The sequence below is a fragment of the Pseudovirgaria hyperparasitica genome, assembly GCF_010093815.1.
Source record: "Pseudovirgaria hyperparasitica strain CBS 121739 unplaced genomic scaffold EJ05scaffold_2, whole genome shotgun sequence".
Classification (NCBI taxonomy): domain Eukaryota; kingdom Fungi; phylum Ascomycota; class Dothideomycetes; order Acrospermales; family Acrospermaceae; genus Pseudovirgaria; species Pseudovirgaria hyperparasitica.
The window spans coordinates 1,586,784-1,606,737 of NW_022985550.1; the positions used below are offsets into that span (position 1 = coordinate 1,586,784).

General features: G+C 53.3%; 3 protein-coding genes across 3 annotated transcripts; 2 read left to right on the top strand and 1 right to left on the bottom strand.

The window, feature by feature from the left end:
* Positions 1–2: 2 nt before the first annotated feature.
* Positions 3–7,067, top strand: EJ05DRAFT_507674 (uncharacterized protein). The gene has a single exon (XM_033747946.1). It carries the CDS (start codon positions 58–60, stop codon positions 6,745–6,747), a length of 6,690 nt encoding a protein of 2,229 aa, XP_033604535.1. The 5' UTR covers positions 3–57; the 3' UTR covers positions 6,748–7,067.
* Positions 7,068–12,121: 5,054 nt separating this feature from the next.
* On the bottom strand, positions 12,122–13,040 carry EJ05DRAFT_196368 (uncharacterized protein). The gene is made up of 2 exons (XM_033739704.1): positions 12,519–13,040; positions 12,122–12,451 (listed from the first exon to the last, which is right to left on the bottom strand). The coding sequence occupies exons 1-2, from the start codon at positions 12,904–12,906 to the stop codon at positions 12,213–12,215; spliced, it is 627 nt and encodes a 208-aa protein (XP_033604536.1). The 5' UTR covers positions 12,907–13,040; the 3' UTR covers positions 12,122–12,212.
* Positions 13,041–16,431: 3,391 nt separating this feature from the next.
* On the top strand, positions 16,432–19,913 carry EJ05DRAFT_196413 (TPR-like protein). The gene is made up of 8 exons (XM_033739705.1): positions 16,432–16,767; positions 16,832–17,035; positions 17,095–17,177; positions 17,244–17,423; positions 17,484–17,576; positions 17,634–17,790; positions 17,846–18,090; positions 18,195–19,913. The coding sequence occupies exons 1-8, from the start codon at positions 16,575–16,577 to the stop codon at positions 19,737–19,739; spliced, it is 2,700 nt and encodes an 899-aa protein (XP_033604537.1). The 5' UTR covers positions 16,432–16,574; the 3' UTR covers positions 19,740–19,913.
* The last annotated feature ends 41 nt before the right edge of the window (positions 19,914–19,954 follow it).

The window sequence follows — 19,954 nt, forward strand, 5'->3', positions numbered from 1 at the left end:
CGAGGCAGTACCCGCCAGAGGTACATCTATACACGATCTCATCAATGTGATGCTCCGATGTTAGCATGGCGCGAGAAAGGCTATGTGCCAGACTCTGAGGATGAGGACGACTCACAAGAAAAAGCTCGTTCACCGGGCTTGCAAGGCGCAGCAGAGACCGAGGCCAACGATAATGGGTCCAGGGCTGCTTCTTCCGCGATAGCACCACGAAAGAAACCGTTCAAGACATCTACCCCAACGCAGGCCAAAACCGTAGACTATGACGATGATATCGATGAGCTGTCAAGAGACCTTCCGAATCTGGGCGCCCATCTAAGACAGACACTACCGGTGGAACAGAAGAACTGGGAAAAGAAAGAGACTACTGCGATACAAAGAGACCATGACCCGTATGAATCGTCTGATAGTCTGTCCTCGCCGCCGTCAAACCTGTCTACCCCACCCCTCTCGCCAGAGCTGCCGGCTGTAAGTGTCAATCGGAATGGTCAAACACGACGCCCACAAGCACACGTCGTGGTATCACCTCGTGCGCCGATTTCGGCAAGAGATGATGATGTTGTCATGGAAATAATCGATAGCAATCCTCCTCTACAATCAAGGCGCAACTTCCGCCAGCGAAAAGCCATTCAGCTGCATCCATATATTCTTGAAGGGGAAAGATATCGACAAGAACTTCGGGCTCGAGGTGTCAAGCCAGTGCATGTCGGAACACATGTGCATGCTCACGCCGCCACTATTCGTCACGACCAGTACCAGAATGGGGACGAGCAATACCAGAGCTCAGTCTCGTCGAGTGGACACAACGGTTCGGGACTCAATATCAGTTCACCAGCACACCCAGTACAGACTTCGACTCCGCCTACCTTAGGAAGCTCGCCAGCCGTGCCCATACCTGATCGCTCAGATAGTGATGCTTCACTGCCAGACGTCCAGGATCTTTTGAGAAATGCGACAGCTGGTCGTATAGGAAAAGAGATCACTCGGACACCGAATCCCAAACCAAGACGAGGTCGACCACCCAAACATAGACCAGTCGGATCAGTCACGCATAGAATTGGAGATGTATCAACTAACCGCACGGCAAACTCTCCCTCGTTGCGAAGAAGCGAGCATCGTCAACTTTCAAGTCCATCACCGCCAAGAAAACGCGCGAAGAAAGCCCACATTGATTCCAATTCCCGATTACCGACGCCTACGGCCTCATCGTCGATACGATCACGATCGCGTTTCATACAGACCATACCCGACGATTCGGACTCGGACGCCATTACTCGAAGTCGTCGGCGACGTCGAAATGTACCGGCACCTATCCAAGTTTATAGCCAATCTTCTTCTGCAGATTCTGGTCCGGACGAAGAGGATACTCAAGTCGTCGAAAAGGTTGCATTGCATAAGTATCGTCGAAAGATTAAGGGAGTATTGCCAGCCTCATGGCTAAGACTCGACCGGCAAGCGCAGCAAAAACAGCCAGAGCTTAGGAGACCGTCTGCACAATATCGAAGAGCAGCAAGCGAAAGTCGTGGACTGGACACAGAAGAGCCGCTCATGCTCGATCAGGACCCGACAGACCATCTACGTGTGCCGCAGTATGAGACCAACATAGAGAATACAACAAATGTATCCAGTGATGAAGGTAGACTTGAAGAGGAAGGCTTACGTCAGATACATAACACTATGGGCGAAGCGGACGAGTACGACGTGGTTGATACGATAGCCCTACCCAAAGCCAGAATACGCGCACCAAAGGCCACAAAACGGAAGAGACAGCTCAGACTGGACGATCAGGGCCTACGAAGTATTACTTCCGGGAAACGTGGCATTCGGTTTGAGGATGAGAAGAGCAGAAAGCCACGAAACAATGGTACGGCCGATCTCTCTTCCAGGGTCCCTCGATCTCATCGATCGAAGAAGGCACGGACGTATCTGCCGAGGCGGAGCATACTTGATGCCCCGCTTTCTCCGGCTGAGCATTCTGAGACGGTCCCTCAGTTCATTCGTCTCGCGCAGCGCCAAGCGCGAAGACAAGATAGCCAGGGCAGACATAGCCCCTCCCACAAACATGTGCGCTTGCAAACCGAGACCGACACAGCGGACGCATTCAAGACTCTGACCAGGTGGAGAGAGGGCAAGATCGTACGGTCAAAAGAGAAACCCCGGGGTCCTCTTCGAGGGCCTCTGCAACCGCGGGACGCAAATCAGGACCAGCACACCCTCGAAGTATCCGTACAGAAGAGCCGCCCAGAGACCGTCATATCTTCAAATTTCAATGATTCCTCAAGGAACGGCGTTCAAAAGAACACCGCGAGTCTGCGTCAAAGCAGATTACAACCTATTTATATGCAGCAGACTGTGTCAAGGGAGCAACGTCCACGAATACACCATGTAAGTAGTAGTACAAAAGGGCTGCGTAGAGGTAGACCTCCAGTCAGCGATCCTATGTACCGTTCGGGCCAACTGGAAGGCATAGAAGATGAGAATAACCTACCTTCGTCTCGCACAAAACTCGCAGCCAAGACGAATATCATTCAGGCTCTCAAGAAAAGGGGTCCTGCTATGCCGCTTCAATTGGAAAGATACTTGATGGAGAACGTATCAACTGAAGCCGACGAGACGAGGAGTACATTCGATGGTGACCGGCAAGACCACTCCAAGTCGACAGGTTCACATGCGCCTCGCCTGAGGAAACGGAAGCCAGTACGCCTCGACGTGCAGACTCGCGAGTATCGACAGCCTTCGGATCCCCTGCCAATCACAATTCCATCTGAAGAGCCTCAGGGTGTCTATACGAAAGGTTTACAGGGTCTTGATTCCTACAATCTGAGGTTCTCTACTGATTTTGATGTTCATCCTCTCGAAACCGATACATTCTTCGGCCCTGATACTTTCGTAGGATCGGGAGAGTTTAAGCTATCTTTGACCGCTGGGACGCGAGACTTTAGCACTTGTTCTGGCTCGGATCTTGTTGTATTTGGAGAATCAAAGTTCTGCTGGAATTATTGGAACGATATTGCCGCCTCTGAACTGTCGAAGGGCTTCCAAAGTTACCTTCTACAATTCGAGTCGATTTCTGAGGTATCGAGTGAGCAAGCAGTTGATAGTCTCTATGGCAAACTAGAGGTAACTTTACGTTCACTGGTCAAATACTTCGCTAGGACAATGCGGTTCTCGGACCCCGTTGATCGTTCCTCGTGTATACAGAAGACCATCGATGCCTTGACTGGAATGCTACCAATCTACTCTGGCAACGATCCTCGGGAGACTATATCTCGAGGCAAGATCGCCTCAAACACGCTGTTGTGTGCTTTGATGGGAATATTGTCGGACATGTCACAGCATTCTTCCGTGCAACATAGCTTGAGACTGAGTGCTGAGGCGTTGTTTTCGAACTCTGTCAAGTTTCTTTTCTCGAACATCTTGGCTGGTGGACTAGGACAACTGAGAGGATATCTCTCCGATAATCGACTCCATCTCCAACGCGAGAAGGGCATCTGTGACGATCGACCTTTTGTTGAAGCCCTGATAGTAGCACTACACCTCGGTGCAAAGCCCATCCTCTCAGTGACATCTTTGGGAAACTTTCTCGGAGAGCAGCTTGATACACAGCTGAAGGATGTTCAGCATGTGGCACGATTCGATAGTATTTGGTACGACATCTTTACGATCCTCCCGTATGCGGAGATGGAAGCAGACGGGTCGATGAGGACTGGACGTCGGTTTCAAGAGCCATTGGAGCTTTGGCCGGGAGTTAAATCATTGCTAAGCAGACTGTTCCAGCTATATTTTGCATCTCAAGCCAGTCCGGCTATGAATGGCTATATCCGAGCTGTTCTGACGCGATGCTGCAACCTTGTCCAGTTATGGGGCTGGTGTCACGGAGAATCCGTCCTCGGAATAATATTCGACTTCCTCGCGCGCAATGGTCTAGCTCCTTTGCCGCATGAAGAATATCATGGATCGCCTCGGTTCTTGGATAGTCTCAATCAACCCACCGATCTTCGTGTGCAGCCGGAAGACAAGGCATTCCACATATTCCTGAAGATGCTCGGATCAACTCTCAGAAAACTTGGCGCATTATATTCAAGGAAGAAGATGCCAGGAATTGTCTATAGATTCATTCCTAATCATGGCCGAGTGTACAGGAAAGACATGCCTGTCAAGCAGCAGGATCTAGACGCGTTGCAAAACCATCATGATCTCCTCTGCGTTTTGTATTGGGCATCTCCGCCAGGTTGCCGACCGAAGCTGGACCTTTTGCGAAATCTTGTTGACCACCAGTCATCACATCGGGAGGCATGCCGACTGAATGTACGAGCATGGACTATCCTTGTTCGATTCCAACTTTCAACGACTGAAGATGCTGAATCTATTGTACCGTTTGGGACATGGTGCAAGGAGCTGATAGAGCAGACGCAAGACCAGTATTGGCTCGCCAAGACAGAAGCTTTATCTCAAGTTGACGCGGCTCGCGGTAAAGGGGTCAGAACAATCACGGACGATATCGTTCAGTCAACGATAACGAAGAATCAGCGTCAAATCTTGGGGACAATGAGTAGTATAGTTGCAGGCATGAGGACCGCTCTCATGACGTCCAATGACAAGCACAAGTCTGCACTACTACTCCGCCATGCCTGCTTGACGTCGATTTTCAAACTCTTCGATCCCATGCTGAAACGGGCGAATGCAGTCATTCTTGAGGCGCTCGAAGTGTCTCGGGAGTATCTCCAGCGTTGCGCAAAGGAAGCAGAGAATGCTGCCGATAAAGCCAATGACGAGAGTCAAGACTACGGAGACTTTCCTGATTTAGATGAGATGGATATATCCAGCGACAATGCAAACGCGTCCACAGCTCCGGATGAGGCCGATTTTCTGACAGAACCACTGTGGCAGCTGGTCTCGAATTGCTTCGGGGCTGACAAATCTCCCACTGATGATAGTATGCTCTCGGCGTCGGTTGATACCTGGGTGGCCGCGACCAGGGCTAATGTCATGGTAAAGCAACAACCTTGGAGCATCTACATTGATCCGTATAATCCGATGTCATGGCACCAGCTTCGAGACACCGAGCAACGTCGAATATACACTCCTTACTTCCTGGCCCAAGTCTTGACGACCGACATGAAGGCATACGAGGGCAACAGTATCATCTTCCTGTCCGCTTGGCTCGTCTCGCTTGTCGAGCGAGAGGCTCTGGTGCGGTTTCAATACAAACTTACCGCCGCCTTAGCTAGCGACGTCTTGTCAGAGCCTCTCCTGGAAAACCTCCCCTTTGAGAGGGACCGTGCCTCGCAATACATGATCGGGCCAATCGAGCTCCGCGAACGTCGACTCATGCTCATATCAACAGTGCTCGGTAACATGCGCCAAGATCTCGAACGGATGCCTCATGGGCCCGCAAACCACATTACCGGAAAAAGACAAGACTACGGGCAACTGCTCAAGGACCTCATGGGCGCCATGAAGCGAAACTACCGCGAGCTCCAGCAGGGCAACGTCGTAGTCACCGGAAGCTACGTCGACTTCGTGCACCGCGTCGTCGAATCTCTGCAGCAATTCACCTCGGACATCCGGCCCCTCGACCCCTTCTTCACCGACTCCGCCGCATTCCCCCTTCCCGCAGATGACCCGAACTACGTAATCGGCAAGTTGAAAGGCTACGCATTAAAGACAGGCGAAATGGGGAACTGCATCCAACTAGCAACCTTCCTACAAACCCTCACCCAACGCGCCGCCATCGACAACCAACACTCAATCCTAGCCCAGCAACTCCTCAGCGCCATAAACCACCCCTTCGAATCCGGCCTCCCGCACAAACCCACCCTGCGCCGCCTCCTCATGCAAGCCCTCTTCCCCGTCTACATCCCCCTCGCCCTCTCCACCCCCTGCGGCTGGCTCCTCGCCCAACCCATCCTCAGCGTCTGCACCACCCTCCTCGACTCCCTACCCTACACCTTCTCAGTCTCAGACCCTCGTAGCCGCGCCGCGGTATCGTCCATCCTGGACTCCCATCTGCGTACCCTCTGCCGGACCGCGCACCTCGTCGTCTCGCGCCCTGCTCTCCTGCATCAGCCTAGCGTCCTGCGCATCCTCGCGCTGCTCTTTGATAATGTCGCTGCTGCGCTGCCGGTGCTGGATTATGTTTCTCGGCGTACGACGGGGCATTGTTGCGGTGGTGGAGGGGCATGCGGGCCGCTGGTCACATACCTCCTCTCGTGCGCGTCATTTGTTGCAGATTCGCTGGGCGGTGTGTCGGATGTGCCTTTGCCGGTCCTTCCTGATGCTGTTGTGGATGGTGGTACTGCCATCTCGACGACGATGACGATGACGACGACGACGAATACTGCGGATATGCAGCAGCAGCCGCCGCTCTTCGGTAGTATCCGCGCTTTTTGCGACGTGGAGTTGCGTCGGGCGTTGGTGGATAGGTGGGATAGACGGGATGGTGGTGGTGGTGGTGGTGGTGGTGGTGGTGACGAGGACGACGACGGTGGGGTGTATACTTTTGTTGAAGCGGGGGTGCGGAGGAGGACTACTGGGGCGTTGAATGGGTTGGGTGGGTTTGAGGGGGTGAAGGGGGAGGTGCTTGGTTCTGTGCGCGGGTTGAGGGGGGTTTGGGGGGTTGTTGTGCGTGGTGGGCTTGGTGGTGGGAGTGGTGAGGAGAGGGAGGAGGTGGTGGGTTTGTGGGAGAGAGGGAGCGGGAGTAGGAGGTATTTGCATGTTGGTGAGATGGGGGGTGAGTTTGTTGTTTGAGTTGATTCGATGGTGATGGGATACGGAGAAGGGATACAGAGAAGAAGGTAAAGGAGAGTGTATATATGTGAGGAAGAAGACGACGACGAGGGAGTGGTGGGTGTGTAACGAACGTCATGAACAGAGGTCGTATTTGTATTAATCACCCCCCAAAAAGGGTGCCATGGCATGGTGTTTATATGTTCGTAGTAGGTATGTCATCGGATCGGTTCGGTCTGGGGTTCGATTGGGTGGAGTTGGAGTAGGAGTTTGGGCTGGGCTGGGTGACGTTGGGGTTAGGGGGCGCAAATACACTTCTATATACATACACATCCATCCACAAATCAACAGCACATCCAAGCCTTCAAGACCTTCACAATAGATAACGACACATATATCCATCCATCCACCATCCATCCCATGCCCACCCAACCTGCACACAACTCCACATTCATCCCAAAATTAATCACCATCAAATAGATTTTACAGAGTTCAGTGCTCGATATTGTACAGGATTTGACTGATTAACAAATTATTGGATACAAATTTCCTTCCCACCCTATCGTGGGCCAAAGAGAGAAGAAAAACCATTATACTTTACACTTTACACATCACTTCACACATCAGAATAGAGTGTGAGTGATGCTTGCATTGTGAGTCCTGTTTAGAAAAACAACGTACAAGGACGAGTCTATGGATTTGGGGTATAGTGCTTTTTCCAACGCCAACAAGACAGAAAAAGAGAGAGAAAAAGGCCAAACCAGGGCCCTCTCTCTCTCCCCTACAAAGCACAGCGCTGATCCCATACATTCCATTCAACGCACAGCGCTGACCTCATGACCCATACATTCCCATCAACGCCCAGCGCTGACACCATGATCCCATACAATCCCCTAAAACACAGCACTGTCCCATCCGCTCCATGCCTCTGAAAGCGCACTCTCCTGCGCCGACAGCGTAAAGTATGACACGCTCGACTTGGGCTGCCAGCCAGCGGCCTTGTCCAAGCCGATGAACTTCATGACATCCGCCACGTGATCGAGCTCAGTCTTTGGATTGCTACAGGCGAGGAAACGGTTTGTGCCTGGGGGCAGAGTACCGCCAAGCCAAGACTGAATCCTTGCGTCATTCTGCCGGAGCTGGCGGCTATATGTTGCGCGCATGTATTGAGTGTTCTTCTCCATGGCAGCCAGTTTTGCTTCAAGAGTTCGAACTTTGCGGACTCGCAGCTCTGGCAGAGGACCGGTGGTGGATTTGCTTTCACCGCTGAGTTTGCGATAGTGTTCCGCAGTGAGCATGGCGCGCTCTCTCTCCTCATCGGCCTTCTGCATGCGCTCGCGGTGTGCAAGGACTTGTTTTTCCTTCTCGGCCACCAAGAGCTTCATCTCAGCAAGAGTGTCTCTGAGATCTTGCATTTGGGCGGCACGCCTGCTGGCATCCACGACACGCTTCTCGAGAACCTCGACTTTGACATCGCGTTCTTCGAGTTCTTGCTTGCGTGCGGTAATGTCTCGGCGCTGAGAATGGACCTCCTCGCGGAGCTTTCTCATTTCCTCCTCGGCATCGACACTGACAATCTTTGCCGCGGCAAGCTCCTTGGAGCGAAGGACCCATGGAGCAGGAGCGCGCTCAAACTCAGCGGTATTGTCAAGATCTGCCGCCTGGGCGGCGAGCTCCATGAGCTGCCCGGTAAGAGTGTCCAGGCGAGCTCCCATGGCTGCAAACGGAGTTGTTTCCTTGCTGATGCCAGAGAAAACCACACTGGCGGTGCTCAAGACTGTTGCGCGGATAGAAGCAAATGTGAGCTGGTCGGCGCGGCTCTCATCCATGATGATTGCAAAGATGTTCTCGCCGAGTCTGCGGCTGTACTCGGCCAGGTCTTCCGCAGCGAGAAGGGCTTGTTGTAATTGGGCATTGCTGCGCTGGTTGAGACCAAGGCTGCGTGCTTTCAGCTCCTGTAGCGCGCGTATGGCTTTGCCGACAATGACTTTGGCGCTTCGGCAGTAAGAGCCCATCTGTTCGGCTTTGCAGAGGAATTGGTCAAGGTCGTCTTCCGTTTCATCTTCAGCAAGCGCTGGGACCTGGACACGGACGCCTTCTGTGAGAACTGTGATGGCAATCGCAGTAGAGTCGAGGTGTGATAGTATGAGTGTTGTGGACATGAGAATCTCGTCAGTGTAGGCAGCGAGGTCACCGCCCGACAGGTGATGCTCGGCAAGATGTGAAATGACTGCACATGAGCGATGAAGTTCCTCTGCGACTTGCTTCTCTCTGAGGTCCTCTTTCTTGAGCAGTTCAATGTAGCTGTTGAGACTGCGCTCAATAGGCTCGAGGTCAAAGAGGGCGCCCTCAAACTTGGCAAACTGGTCGACGGAGCAGCTGTAGATGTGGTTCACAAAGCGCTCCGCCATGGAGCTCATGTATGTAAGCTTGTCCAAGACGTCGCAAGCATCGAAAATGTCCTCCTCGTGCATCGACTTGTCCGAGCCAGCCACCTTGTCTTTGACAAAGCCATGGAGAAGTGTGGCCTTGAAAGCAACTCTCTTGAAGCGAAGCAGCGCTAGGACAGAGTCGCGCTCAGAATGGAAGGCCTCTGGCAGGAAGAGCTGCACAATGGCCAGGTGTTCAGCAGCCTCTTGGGCTTCGAGCTTCCTGAGTTCCATGTCGATGGTCTTGATCTTGGAGCTGGCGGCAGACTGTTGAAGTTGTCTGTTGAGATCCATCATCTCACGTGATTTCTCTTCCATCTGTTGAGCCTCCGAATCGGTGATTTCTTTGGTCGACCTCAGATGCTCCAAATCAGACTGCATGTTGGTAACGAGGTCTCTGAATTTTGTGATGGTGTATTCTTGATCAGCGAGAACCTCGTCTTGTTGGATCGCGCGACGGGCCTGATCAGCAATCTGGGACTCCTTGAAGTCGATTTCGTCTTGCAGTTGCTTCTCAGTCTCGATGTGATTGATCTCAAGCTCGTCGTTGACTTCTTTGAGACTTTCGAAATCTTCGACGGTGATCTTGAGCTCGTCAATCTGATCGATGAGTGCCTCATTCTGCTCCGTGAGCTGTTCGATAATGTCTTCAGCGCCAAGGGCAGCCTCCAACTGCTGACGGAGGTCGTCAATGTCTGCCTCTGCTGCAAGCAGCTTGGCTTTGGTCTCGTCATGTTCTTGCTTGACCATGCTGAGCTGCTCAACCTCGCTTTGGAGACTTTCAACTTGGTCTTGGAGCTCGGCTTCTTTTTCCTGAGTGACGTCGCGCAGACGTATGAGAGCATCTCTGACGCGACTGTTCTCACGCTCCATCTGGAGCCAGCCCTTGCTTGTACGCTCCTCAGGGTCCATCTCTCGACCAAGCTCCTCATTCTCGTCTTTGAGGATGTCGTTCTCAAGCTGCAACTCTTCGATGCGAGCGCGGATTGTGTCCAGCTCAGTCTTGAAGGCTTCGGCTTGCTCCTCGGCCATTTCTTTGTCAAGAGTAGCCATTTCCAGGTCGGCATCATGCTCGGCCTGGAGAGCCTCAAGGCTTTCGAATCGATGTTCTGATTCTTTGATGGTCTTCTTGAGTTCGATGTTTTCTTGGCCTAGCGGCTGGTACTTTGCCTGGAGTTTTTGAATGATAGATTCCAGGCGAGTCTTTTCTTCGCCAAGACGGTCGAGGTCCTTGAGCTTCTCACGATCCTCGGTGCGCTTCTTTTCGAGCACACGAAGTTTTGTTTGAAGCTCCTCAACTTGCTTGCTGTTGCTTGCTGTTGTTTGATTTCGAGCAACTGTGCTTGGCGTGCCCGAGGGAGCTGAAGAAGTAGTAGGTCGCTTGGGAGCCTCAGTAGAGGGAGCCTTTCTAGGGGCAATTGAGAGACGACCAGGAGCAGGCTTTACTGGTGGTGGGAGTATTTTTTTAGATGGGCTGACTGCCATGCTTGCTCTCGCGCTTGCACGATTTGTAGCAGTGCTCGCCGGTTTCGACATGGATGCAATTGTCGAGTGGCGTTTGTTGATGGAAGAAGCTGGAACTTTTGCACCAGAGGATGCAGCAGGCTTGGGTGCCGGTTCTATGACTTTCGAAATGCGTTGAAGAAACATTCCGTGCTTAGGCAGGCAGGTAAAATAACGCTTGCCCTGGACGGCACCGTCATTCTTTCCGGTGGCTTCTGAAAGCTCTACGCCAATCCAGATGCCCTCGCGAAAAGAGACTTCGCCGGCATAACGAACAGTTGCAACTTGTCCGTCTGCAAGCTCGACAATTGCACCTGGCTTGATGTTGGGATCCATCTTGTGTTGATGGAAAGTGACAAACGGTAGAACACGCCCACGAGATGGGACGTGTCAGGTTTTGTGGAGAGTGTAATGTGTTTGGCGAGAGGTTTGATGAGTTTTTGAATGATTCTGATGAATTGTGTGATGGTACTCGATCAGAAAGTTTGATTGACTCTGATGAATTGTACGACTTTGATGGTATTCGATCAGAACGGTTTGATGAGTTTTCTTGAATGATTCTGATGAATTGTGTGACCGTACTCAATCAGAAGTGTTTGATGAGTTTTGGTTGATTCTGATGAATTGTACGACTTTGATTGTAGTCGATCAGAAGTGTTTGAAGAGTTTTCTTGAACGACTCCGATGAATTGTACGACTTTGATGGAACTCGATCAGAAGTGTTTGAGTTTTCTTGAAGTTTTCTTGAACGACTCCGATGAATTGTACGACTTTGATAGTCCTCAACCAGAAAAGTCTGACAAGTCTCCTTGATCAATTCTGATGAACTTCCGACTTTGTGACGATAGCCCTCAATCAGAAAAGTTTGATGAATTTGACAGAGAGACGCGACGAAAAAAAAGAAATCCAGGCAATCTGCATCAAAACACACAAGTCAATTTTTCAATCCTTTCAACGCATTCGGCCAGAGGCCATACTGAACAAAGCCGATTCTTTCTCTTGAAACGTGTCTGGAAGCTTTGTCTTGTGTGTGTGTGCCTTTGGTTTGATGAGTGTAGTAGAAAGGAAGACGGCGGAACGCGGTTTCGAGAGAGAGAGGGAGAGAGAACAGGCTGCACGGACCAGCTGCGCTAGTGGCAGCTGGATCCGGGCTAGCGCATTGGAAGCATGGAACCGGAAACGGTCAGGGATAGCAGGAAACGAGAGAAGAGGTTAATAAGGATGGATGGATGGGAATCGTGGTAGGGTGTATGCTTATTGTGAGTCGGAGGTGTGTGTGTGTGTGTGAGTAGGAGGCGTAGAGTTGGCTGATTAGCGTGGTCGAGTGCTTGCTTGACGGACAGCGTCTGCCAGCACCGTTCCTTCCTCGCATGTGGAGCCGACCTCATGTCGCTGGGATTCCAGGTCCCTGTGACTTTTTCAGGGTGATCAATTCGTAAAGACAGACAGACACATTCGCCAACATATCCGTGCCTGACATACAATCGCACTAGCAAACCAATCATTCCCTGATCGCTCCTTGCCAATCCTTTCAATGTTCTCATATCCACCCATCTACGACTCCACAGCCAACGCCTTCAAACCCACAAGCCTCCCATTCCCCCCATCCACGCCCACAACATAATACTCCACCCTCGTGCCCCCAAGCCGCACCCTATAAACCCGCACCTCCTGCCCCCCAGCCGCCTCCCGCACCGCCTCAAACACCCCCTCATATCGACCCCGCGGATCAAAATCCTGCCGAGACAGCCCCTCAACCCCATCTTTATGCCCGATCAGCTGCGCGAGACCATCTGCAGCACCACTTGTGTCAGCCAAAAAAAAGTCGAACATGCTGATGATTGTCGGGAAACAGCTTACCGTCTGAGGGTAGGTCGGCGGTTTCGTAGGAGAGGGATACGGGTTCAAAGGGCTCGTCTGCGTCGGATTGGTAGTATTGCTCGATGTTCTGCAGGGCGGCGGGGATGGCGGTGTCGACGGATTTGGTGCTCGGTTTGGCGGGGGATTGGGTTTGGGCCGGGCTGGTGTCCTGGTTTGCTTTGTCGAGGAAGGCGGCGTAGGCTTCGTCTGAGGCCATGGTGCGTGGGTGCGGGGAGGTTAGGAGCGGTCGAGTGAGCGCGGTGGGTGTGCTGGTGGTTTGGAGTCGGGGTCGAGGTCTTGTTGAGAGGAGGGTGGTTATGCGTCTGAAAGGTATGCGGATGGGTGAAGTCTTTGGGCGGAATTGTGTGAGGAGGCGAGGGGTTGTCATGAGGGTTGCATGGCTTGTTTATTTGCTCTGCTATGTCTTCCAGGTTTTTGAGCCTCACGTCAGGGCAGGTGGGTGCTGTGCTTCATTACGTCATCAGCCGTGATGAAGCAAGCACGTGACTGAGTTTCTGCCTGGGCGCTCCAAGGCTCCAAGAAGCCATCGGATGGATGGCCCAGCTTGCTCCTCCAGACTAGAAACAAACAGTACAAGCGAGCGGGTCGGGAAGGTCGTGACAAGCCCCCAACCCCCTTGTCGGTCCGTCGTCGTGTCACGTTCCGCAGATACAGAAAGGCTAGACAGCGTATTAATCAACATAGGAATCACAGCGACTAATTAGTAGGGATTCACCGTGAAGAAAGCGAGATGGTGGTGGTGGCTGCACGTGGTGGAGCCGGTGTACACTCTACAGGTTGGATTAGGTGCAGCTTCTAGGCTGTGTGCTAGATGTGTGCTAGGTGTGCTAGGTGTGCTAGGTATGCCAAGGGAAGGTTCTGCAGCAGTTGGAGCGGTAATACTAGGTACGGTACCTAGCTAGCTACGTCAGGTAAGTAGCCGCTGGACACACCACCACCCGTACAGTACTCGGTAGCTGTGAGATAACGCCACGGGAGAGAATGCAGATGACACAGCAGGGCAGGGCAGGGCAGGGCAGGCAAGGGCAAAAAGGATGTGTGTGTGAGTGAACGAGGAGCGAGCGGACGGACGGACGGCTGGCTGGCTGGCTGGCTGGTCGGGGGGGTGTGTGTGTAATGTAGCGACGGATAATGGACGCGACACCTGGCGGCAGTGTGCGACGATGCGAGGATGCGAGGATGCGACAAAGTGACAGCCCTGCGCAGGAGAGTGTCAGGGCGGCATGTTGGTCGCAGTATGTAGTACAGCATGGGGATGGTCGAACGGTTAGTCTCAGCACGCAGCACGCAGCACGCAGCACGCAGCACGCACCCCAGGCAGGCAGGCAGGCAGGCAGACAGGCAGACAAGCAGACAAGCGGGCAAGGGGAGGTATATCATACAACAGGACAGGACGGTCGTCGCGCAAAGGTGGATGATGACATGCATGCACGTTCGTGTTTCGAACATGTTGACCGGCGGCGGCGCAAACAGGTTTCCCAATTAATTAATGGGTTGGGGGCGAATGATGGTGTAGGGTCATTAGTTAGTTTGCACGCCGTCGACAAAGAGAGGCGGCAGTCAAACATGTAGAATAAAGATCAAGGGCACATGGTAATTTATCGCGAGAGTTGGAAAGGAGAGAAGCAAGCAGCGTGGAAGACAAAGAGCGAAAAAAGCTTGATTAAATGCTTCTGATTATAGCCCAAAGGATTTCGGCCGACGAGGTAAGGCTGGGGGCGATGGATGGCAGTGATGGAGTGATGGAGTGATGGAGTGATGGAGTGATGGAGTGATGGAGTGATGGAGTGAGGCAGATGAAGGGATGGTGGTGGTGGTGTCAGTCACGATAGTAGCAGCAGTAGTAGTAGTAGTAGTAGTAGTAGTAGTAGCAGCAGCAGTAGTAGCAGCAGCCGGCAAGGTATTAAGCGAGAGCTTGGGATGTTGTTGTTGTGTCAGCAATCATCAGCACTCAAAACCTCATCGGAAGAGCCCTGAAGAGGCTGGGGGGGCTGACGATGATGAGCGGAACGGCAGCTGCAAGTCGTTGAGGAAAGGAAGGGGCTTTTTCTGTGTCTGTGAGTGCGAGTGTGAGAGTGTGAGTGATGGGTCCCCCCCCCCCGGGTCTGCTGCGTAGATAGGTAGTAATTAGTATGGGCATTGGGTGGATTCATTTGTGGAGAGAGAGAGCGAGAGTCCACCCTGCTGCACGCATGCACGCACCCACCCACGCATGCGGCTTTGACGAAAAGGCTGAACGGTGCCGAAGTGTAAAGTTCGCGACGATGATCTTATTGTTGTTGTTCCCATTCACATTCTAATTAGCTATTGCCGCTGCGTTTGGCGGGAGAGGAGAAAAGAGGCTAATTAGACAGGAAAGGCCGAGCGGAGGATGGCGGGCGGGCGGGCAGGCAGCGTTTGTAGTAGTGCTGTACTGTATGTGGGAGTGCGGCACACACATGCTTCGCTTGCAATTCATCATCCGTTGGAATGGATGGATGAGCAGAAAGGACGTGTGCTCTATTATATATATCATGTACAGAATCTCCGATAAGAATGCCAGCTAGCTAGCAAGCGACCGACCGACCTAATTAATAGCTGGCTGACTGGCCGTCACCAAACACGGTAGCTATTATCTCGCGACTCGCGACAGGGACGTGGGCAGGCAGGGAGCGATATTATAATGGATGTGTGTGTGGATGGCAGATCTGGCAGGCCCCTTGCACAACAGCAGCACAGCAGCAGCCATACACCACACACCTCACAACCATCAGCACCAGGACCAGCACCAGGACCAGCACCAGGACCAGCACCAGGACCAGCACCAGATCCCCGAACCAGGCTAGCAATTAGCTCCACAGCCGCCGCAGCGTCACAAGTTCCCGCCAAAGGAAAGTAGGGGAAGTAGGGGAAGTAGGGGAAGAAGGGGAAGCGTGTCTTTTGGCGCCGCCGTGGCTTGAGCGGGACTGGTGTGTCGGACTCTCTCACTCAGCTGCTGCTTGTTGGTAATATACGGAGGATATATATAATACACACACATACACACACACATATATATATATATAATACACACCACCACTCCACTAGGGGAGTCAGCAGTGTATTGTATTGTATATACATCTGACTGGCGACGACACTTTCATGCATCTACTGTAATTACTGTTGTTGTACTCACTTACCCACCACACACTAGCTATTAAGCCCTCCGCACAATACACACACTACACACCATACACACACTCACACACACTCACTTACTCACTTACTCACTAACCCCAGCCTCAACCATGCACTTTCACCCCCCTCCCAAAACCCGGTCTCTCCACCCAAACAAACTACCCTTGCGCCCTTCTTCCCTTGTTCCCCCTTGTATCTGGTTAGTTCACATGCCAAGCCCAACGGAAGTTAACCTGTCCACGGCTCACGGTCCACCCATACAGATTCCTACCTAATGGTGTCGACACTTTTCAAACCCTAACCTCCGCCGTCAGATGCCATCGTCTCCCGCGCGCCCTCTCTCGCTGCTGCTGCTTTCTCTCTCTCTTCTTCTTCCCTTTCTTCTCTCTTCTTCTCTTCCTCGACTGCTTCTCTTCCACCATCCTCACTTCATTCATCCTCCCAAACAATCGCCAATCTCCCATTCATCAGTCCGCCATCGCTTCGTCGCGTCCCTTTCACTACTCTCTGTCTCTCTCTCAATCCCGTGACCTTCCTAATCTGGCTCTCTTTTCTCCTTCGTTCGCTGCCTTGACAGCTGTCATAGCACTCACTCACTCACACACACATACACACACGCACACACTTGTGCCTGCACCTCCACCTCCGTCTTGCGACGCGACTTTCGGTGCGCTCCACTGCCTCCACTCAATCATCTCTTTCTCATCTTTACTGATTGGCCTGCCATTAGCTCACCTTCATATCACCTCTGTTCCCTCAATCGCCGACTGCTGAACCGAGGCCTCGTGCTGCCTCTCTTGAGCTCGCTCTCCCATTCTTTCGTGCCTGACGCCGTTCGAGCTTGCTTCGTCCGCTTCATCGCACACTCACAACATCATCATGGCTAGCCATCAACATCCTTCGCCCACTGCTGTCGGCTTCCCGCCAACCCATCAACATCCTGCTCCTCCTCACGCCCAGCCCAATGGCCACGCCATTCAACATGGCCCGCAACCTCCTCCCCCAACCGGTCCCCCAAAGACACATTCACAATATCTCGGCCAATTGAATGAGCAGACATGGAACCAACTAGGTCCGTCTCTTCCTCCAACTCACTCTCCTCACAACACATTCATCCGACTGACTGTCCTTTGTAGGTTCCATTTCCGAAAGTCTCGGCGCCCAAGACGAGGCTTCTTCATGTTACGAGCGCGCGCTGGCACACAATCCGTGGTCCATTCCTGCTCTCCAAGGTATCGCATGCGTCCTGCGTGCACAGGACAAGTTTGCGCCTGCCACAGAGTACCTGAAGAATATTCTGAAAATGGACGGCAACAATGGCGAGGTTTGGGGAAGCTTAGGTACTGTCTCATGCATCGCCCCACCTCTCTTCTCCACGCAAGCCATTGACACCCCACAGGCCACTGCTATCTTATGCTCGACGACTTACAACAAGCCTATGGAGCCTATCAGCAGGCCCTCTACCATCTACAGGACCCAAAGGTACTTTTCCCCGTCTTGCACTCTTTGCCCATCTTCTAGCCCAGCCCCCGCTAATCTGATCTCCAGGAACCAAAACTCTGGTACGGAATTGGCATCCTGTACGATCGCTACGGTTCGCTCGAGCACGCCGAGGAGGCCTTCTCTCAGGTGATGCGAATGGAGCCTACTTTTGAAAAGGCGAATGAAATCTACTTTCGCCTCGGTATAATCTACAAACAGCAACAGAAGTTTTCGTCCAGTCTTGAGGTATGTTGTTCATCAATGGCTTGGTGGCTTCGCATCACCGCTTATGCTAACTTGAAACAGTGCTTCAAGTACATTGTTCACAATCCCCCTCGCCCGCTAACCGAGGAGGACATTTGGTTCCAGATTGGCCATGTCTACGAACAACAAAAAGATGCAAGTCATGACCGGGCACCGTTGAAGTAGGACCATTTACGCTGACCATGTCTACAGTATGAATCTGCCAAGGGCGCATACCGCAGGGTTCTTGACCGTGATCCGCATCACGCAAAGGTCCTGCAGCAGCTTGGCTGGCTGCATCATCAACAGAGCACCAGCTTCCAGAGCCAAGAGCAGGCTATTGAATATTTGGAGAAGTCTGTAAACTCTGGTCGGTCCTCTTACCCCGATCACCGCCCAGTCGGGAGTGCTGACCCGTACAACAGACCAGACCGACGCACAGAGCTGGTACTTGCTCGGTCGCTGCTACATGTCACAGCAGAAGTACCCGAAGGCGTACGAGGCTTACCAGCAAGCCGTTTATCGTGATGGCAGAAACCCGACGTTCTGGTGCTCCATTGGTGTCCTCTACTACCAGATCAACCAGTACCGCGATGCCCTCGACGCCTACTCTCGTGCCATCCGACTTAACCCGCAAATCTCCGAGGTCTGGTACGACCTAGGCACTCTTGTAAGTTTTTTTTTTGTCAACTGTCACCTGTCGCCGCGCTTGGTTGGTTGGGTGGAGGCCTTGATATGAATAACATTTATGCTAACTTGACTTTTCCCCCACAGTATGAAAGTTGCAACAATCAGACTGCCGACGCTCTTGACGCCTACCAGCGTGCCGCTGAACTTGACCCCGGCAACGTTCATATCAAGGCCAGATTGCAGCTGCTTCAAAGTGGCCAGCCCACGAACGGCATGCCAAACCAAACCGCCCAACCTCCAGCCCCTCAAGACGTGCCTCCTTCTGCCTACCAACCTGCTTCTATGAATGGTCCCCCTGCTCCCCAATGGGGCGCCGCCGCTCCTTCACATCCTCCTCAGGGCCCCATTCCTCCCGCGCTTGGTTCGGGCAGTGACTGGAATCGTCCTCCGGCTATTGCTGCGATTCGTGATCCACCACCACCGCCCCCACCGCAGCATGGTGGCCAGCACGAGCCCCGAGATCCCATTCGACCTCCACCACACGCTGCCTCTCACCCGACCAGCCCGAGATACGAGCCCATGAGACAGTACCCTGACCAGCCGCCGCCGCCGCCGCCGCCGCCGCCGCGTCAAGGTCCCCCTCCTCCCAGGAGAATGTCGCCTTCACCAAAGCCGCACAACACGGCTCCGGGTGGTGGTGCATACCCAGGTCCTTCGAACCAGCCACCACCCCATCAGCTACCGCCGCACCCACAACAACAACAGCAGCAGCAACCACCACCGCCGCCGCCGCCTCAAAATAGGATCAATAACCCTAATTACGGTCCAAACGCATCCTCGAGTGTTCCTCCGTCGGCCTCTGGCATTGCCGGCCCGCCTCCTCCACAAGGTCCCATGCCGGGATACGGTCGCATGCCAAGTCCCGGGCCTGGTCCGAACCAAGGCCCCGGCTCAATGGCTGGCCCAGGTCCAGAAATCCGGCCTCTGTTGGAACGCAGCCACAGTACCACTTCCCCGAGGGGAAACTTCCACGACCGCCAGTATCCACCTTCCAGCGGTGAGACGAATCACGGCATCGAACGTGGTGCTCCTCCTCCTGCGGCCGCTCTTGCTGCGGCGGAGTCTGCTGCACGTGAGCGAGATGATCGTACTCCTGCTGGGCCCAAGCGCATGCGTGAGTGGGAGAATGACGATTCAAACATGAAGACACCCAACGATGAGAAACGACCCCGGCTGGACGATCCGCACGTCCGACGTCCGTCACCCCCGCACAACCGTGCTCCGACGCCGTCGTCTCGTCGTAGCCCTCCAGGCAGTGAGCAGCGTCGTCACGAAGAGCCCCCTCCTCGTCGCCCAGCTGACGACGAAGGCCATCGCCGAGAAGGCTCCTACCACCCTTCGGAAGCTGCTCATCACCCACAAGCTCTCCCTTCCATGATGGTCGCTGCTCAACAGCAGCAGCAGCAGCAGCAGCAGCAACCACCCTTGCCAGGACCTGCGGAGATTCCAAAGCAAGAGCCTCGCGAGCTGCACGAGCCGGCAGCCCGCAAGATGGAAATGGACGAGGACTACAGCGACGGCGGTGAAGATGAGAAGCGCAACCTCAAGTCCGAACGCAACAGTCCTCGGAGCGCCATCCCTGCAAACGGCGCCTTGCATGCACCCACACCCGTCGACCAGAAGGCTTAGCTAGCACTGTGAGACGGCGTGTATGGCATGTATGGCATGTATGGCATGTTTGTTGTCCTGTCTCGGGGATCGTTTCTATGGTGACGGCATGTTTTCTGTTGAAGAGGGATATCTGGGGTGACGGGCGGACTTTACGGGCGGACTTGACGGGCGTTGTTTCACACAATGTTATTCTGACAATAGAGGAGAGCAAGGGAAGCGAGCGGCTTCCCGGG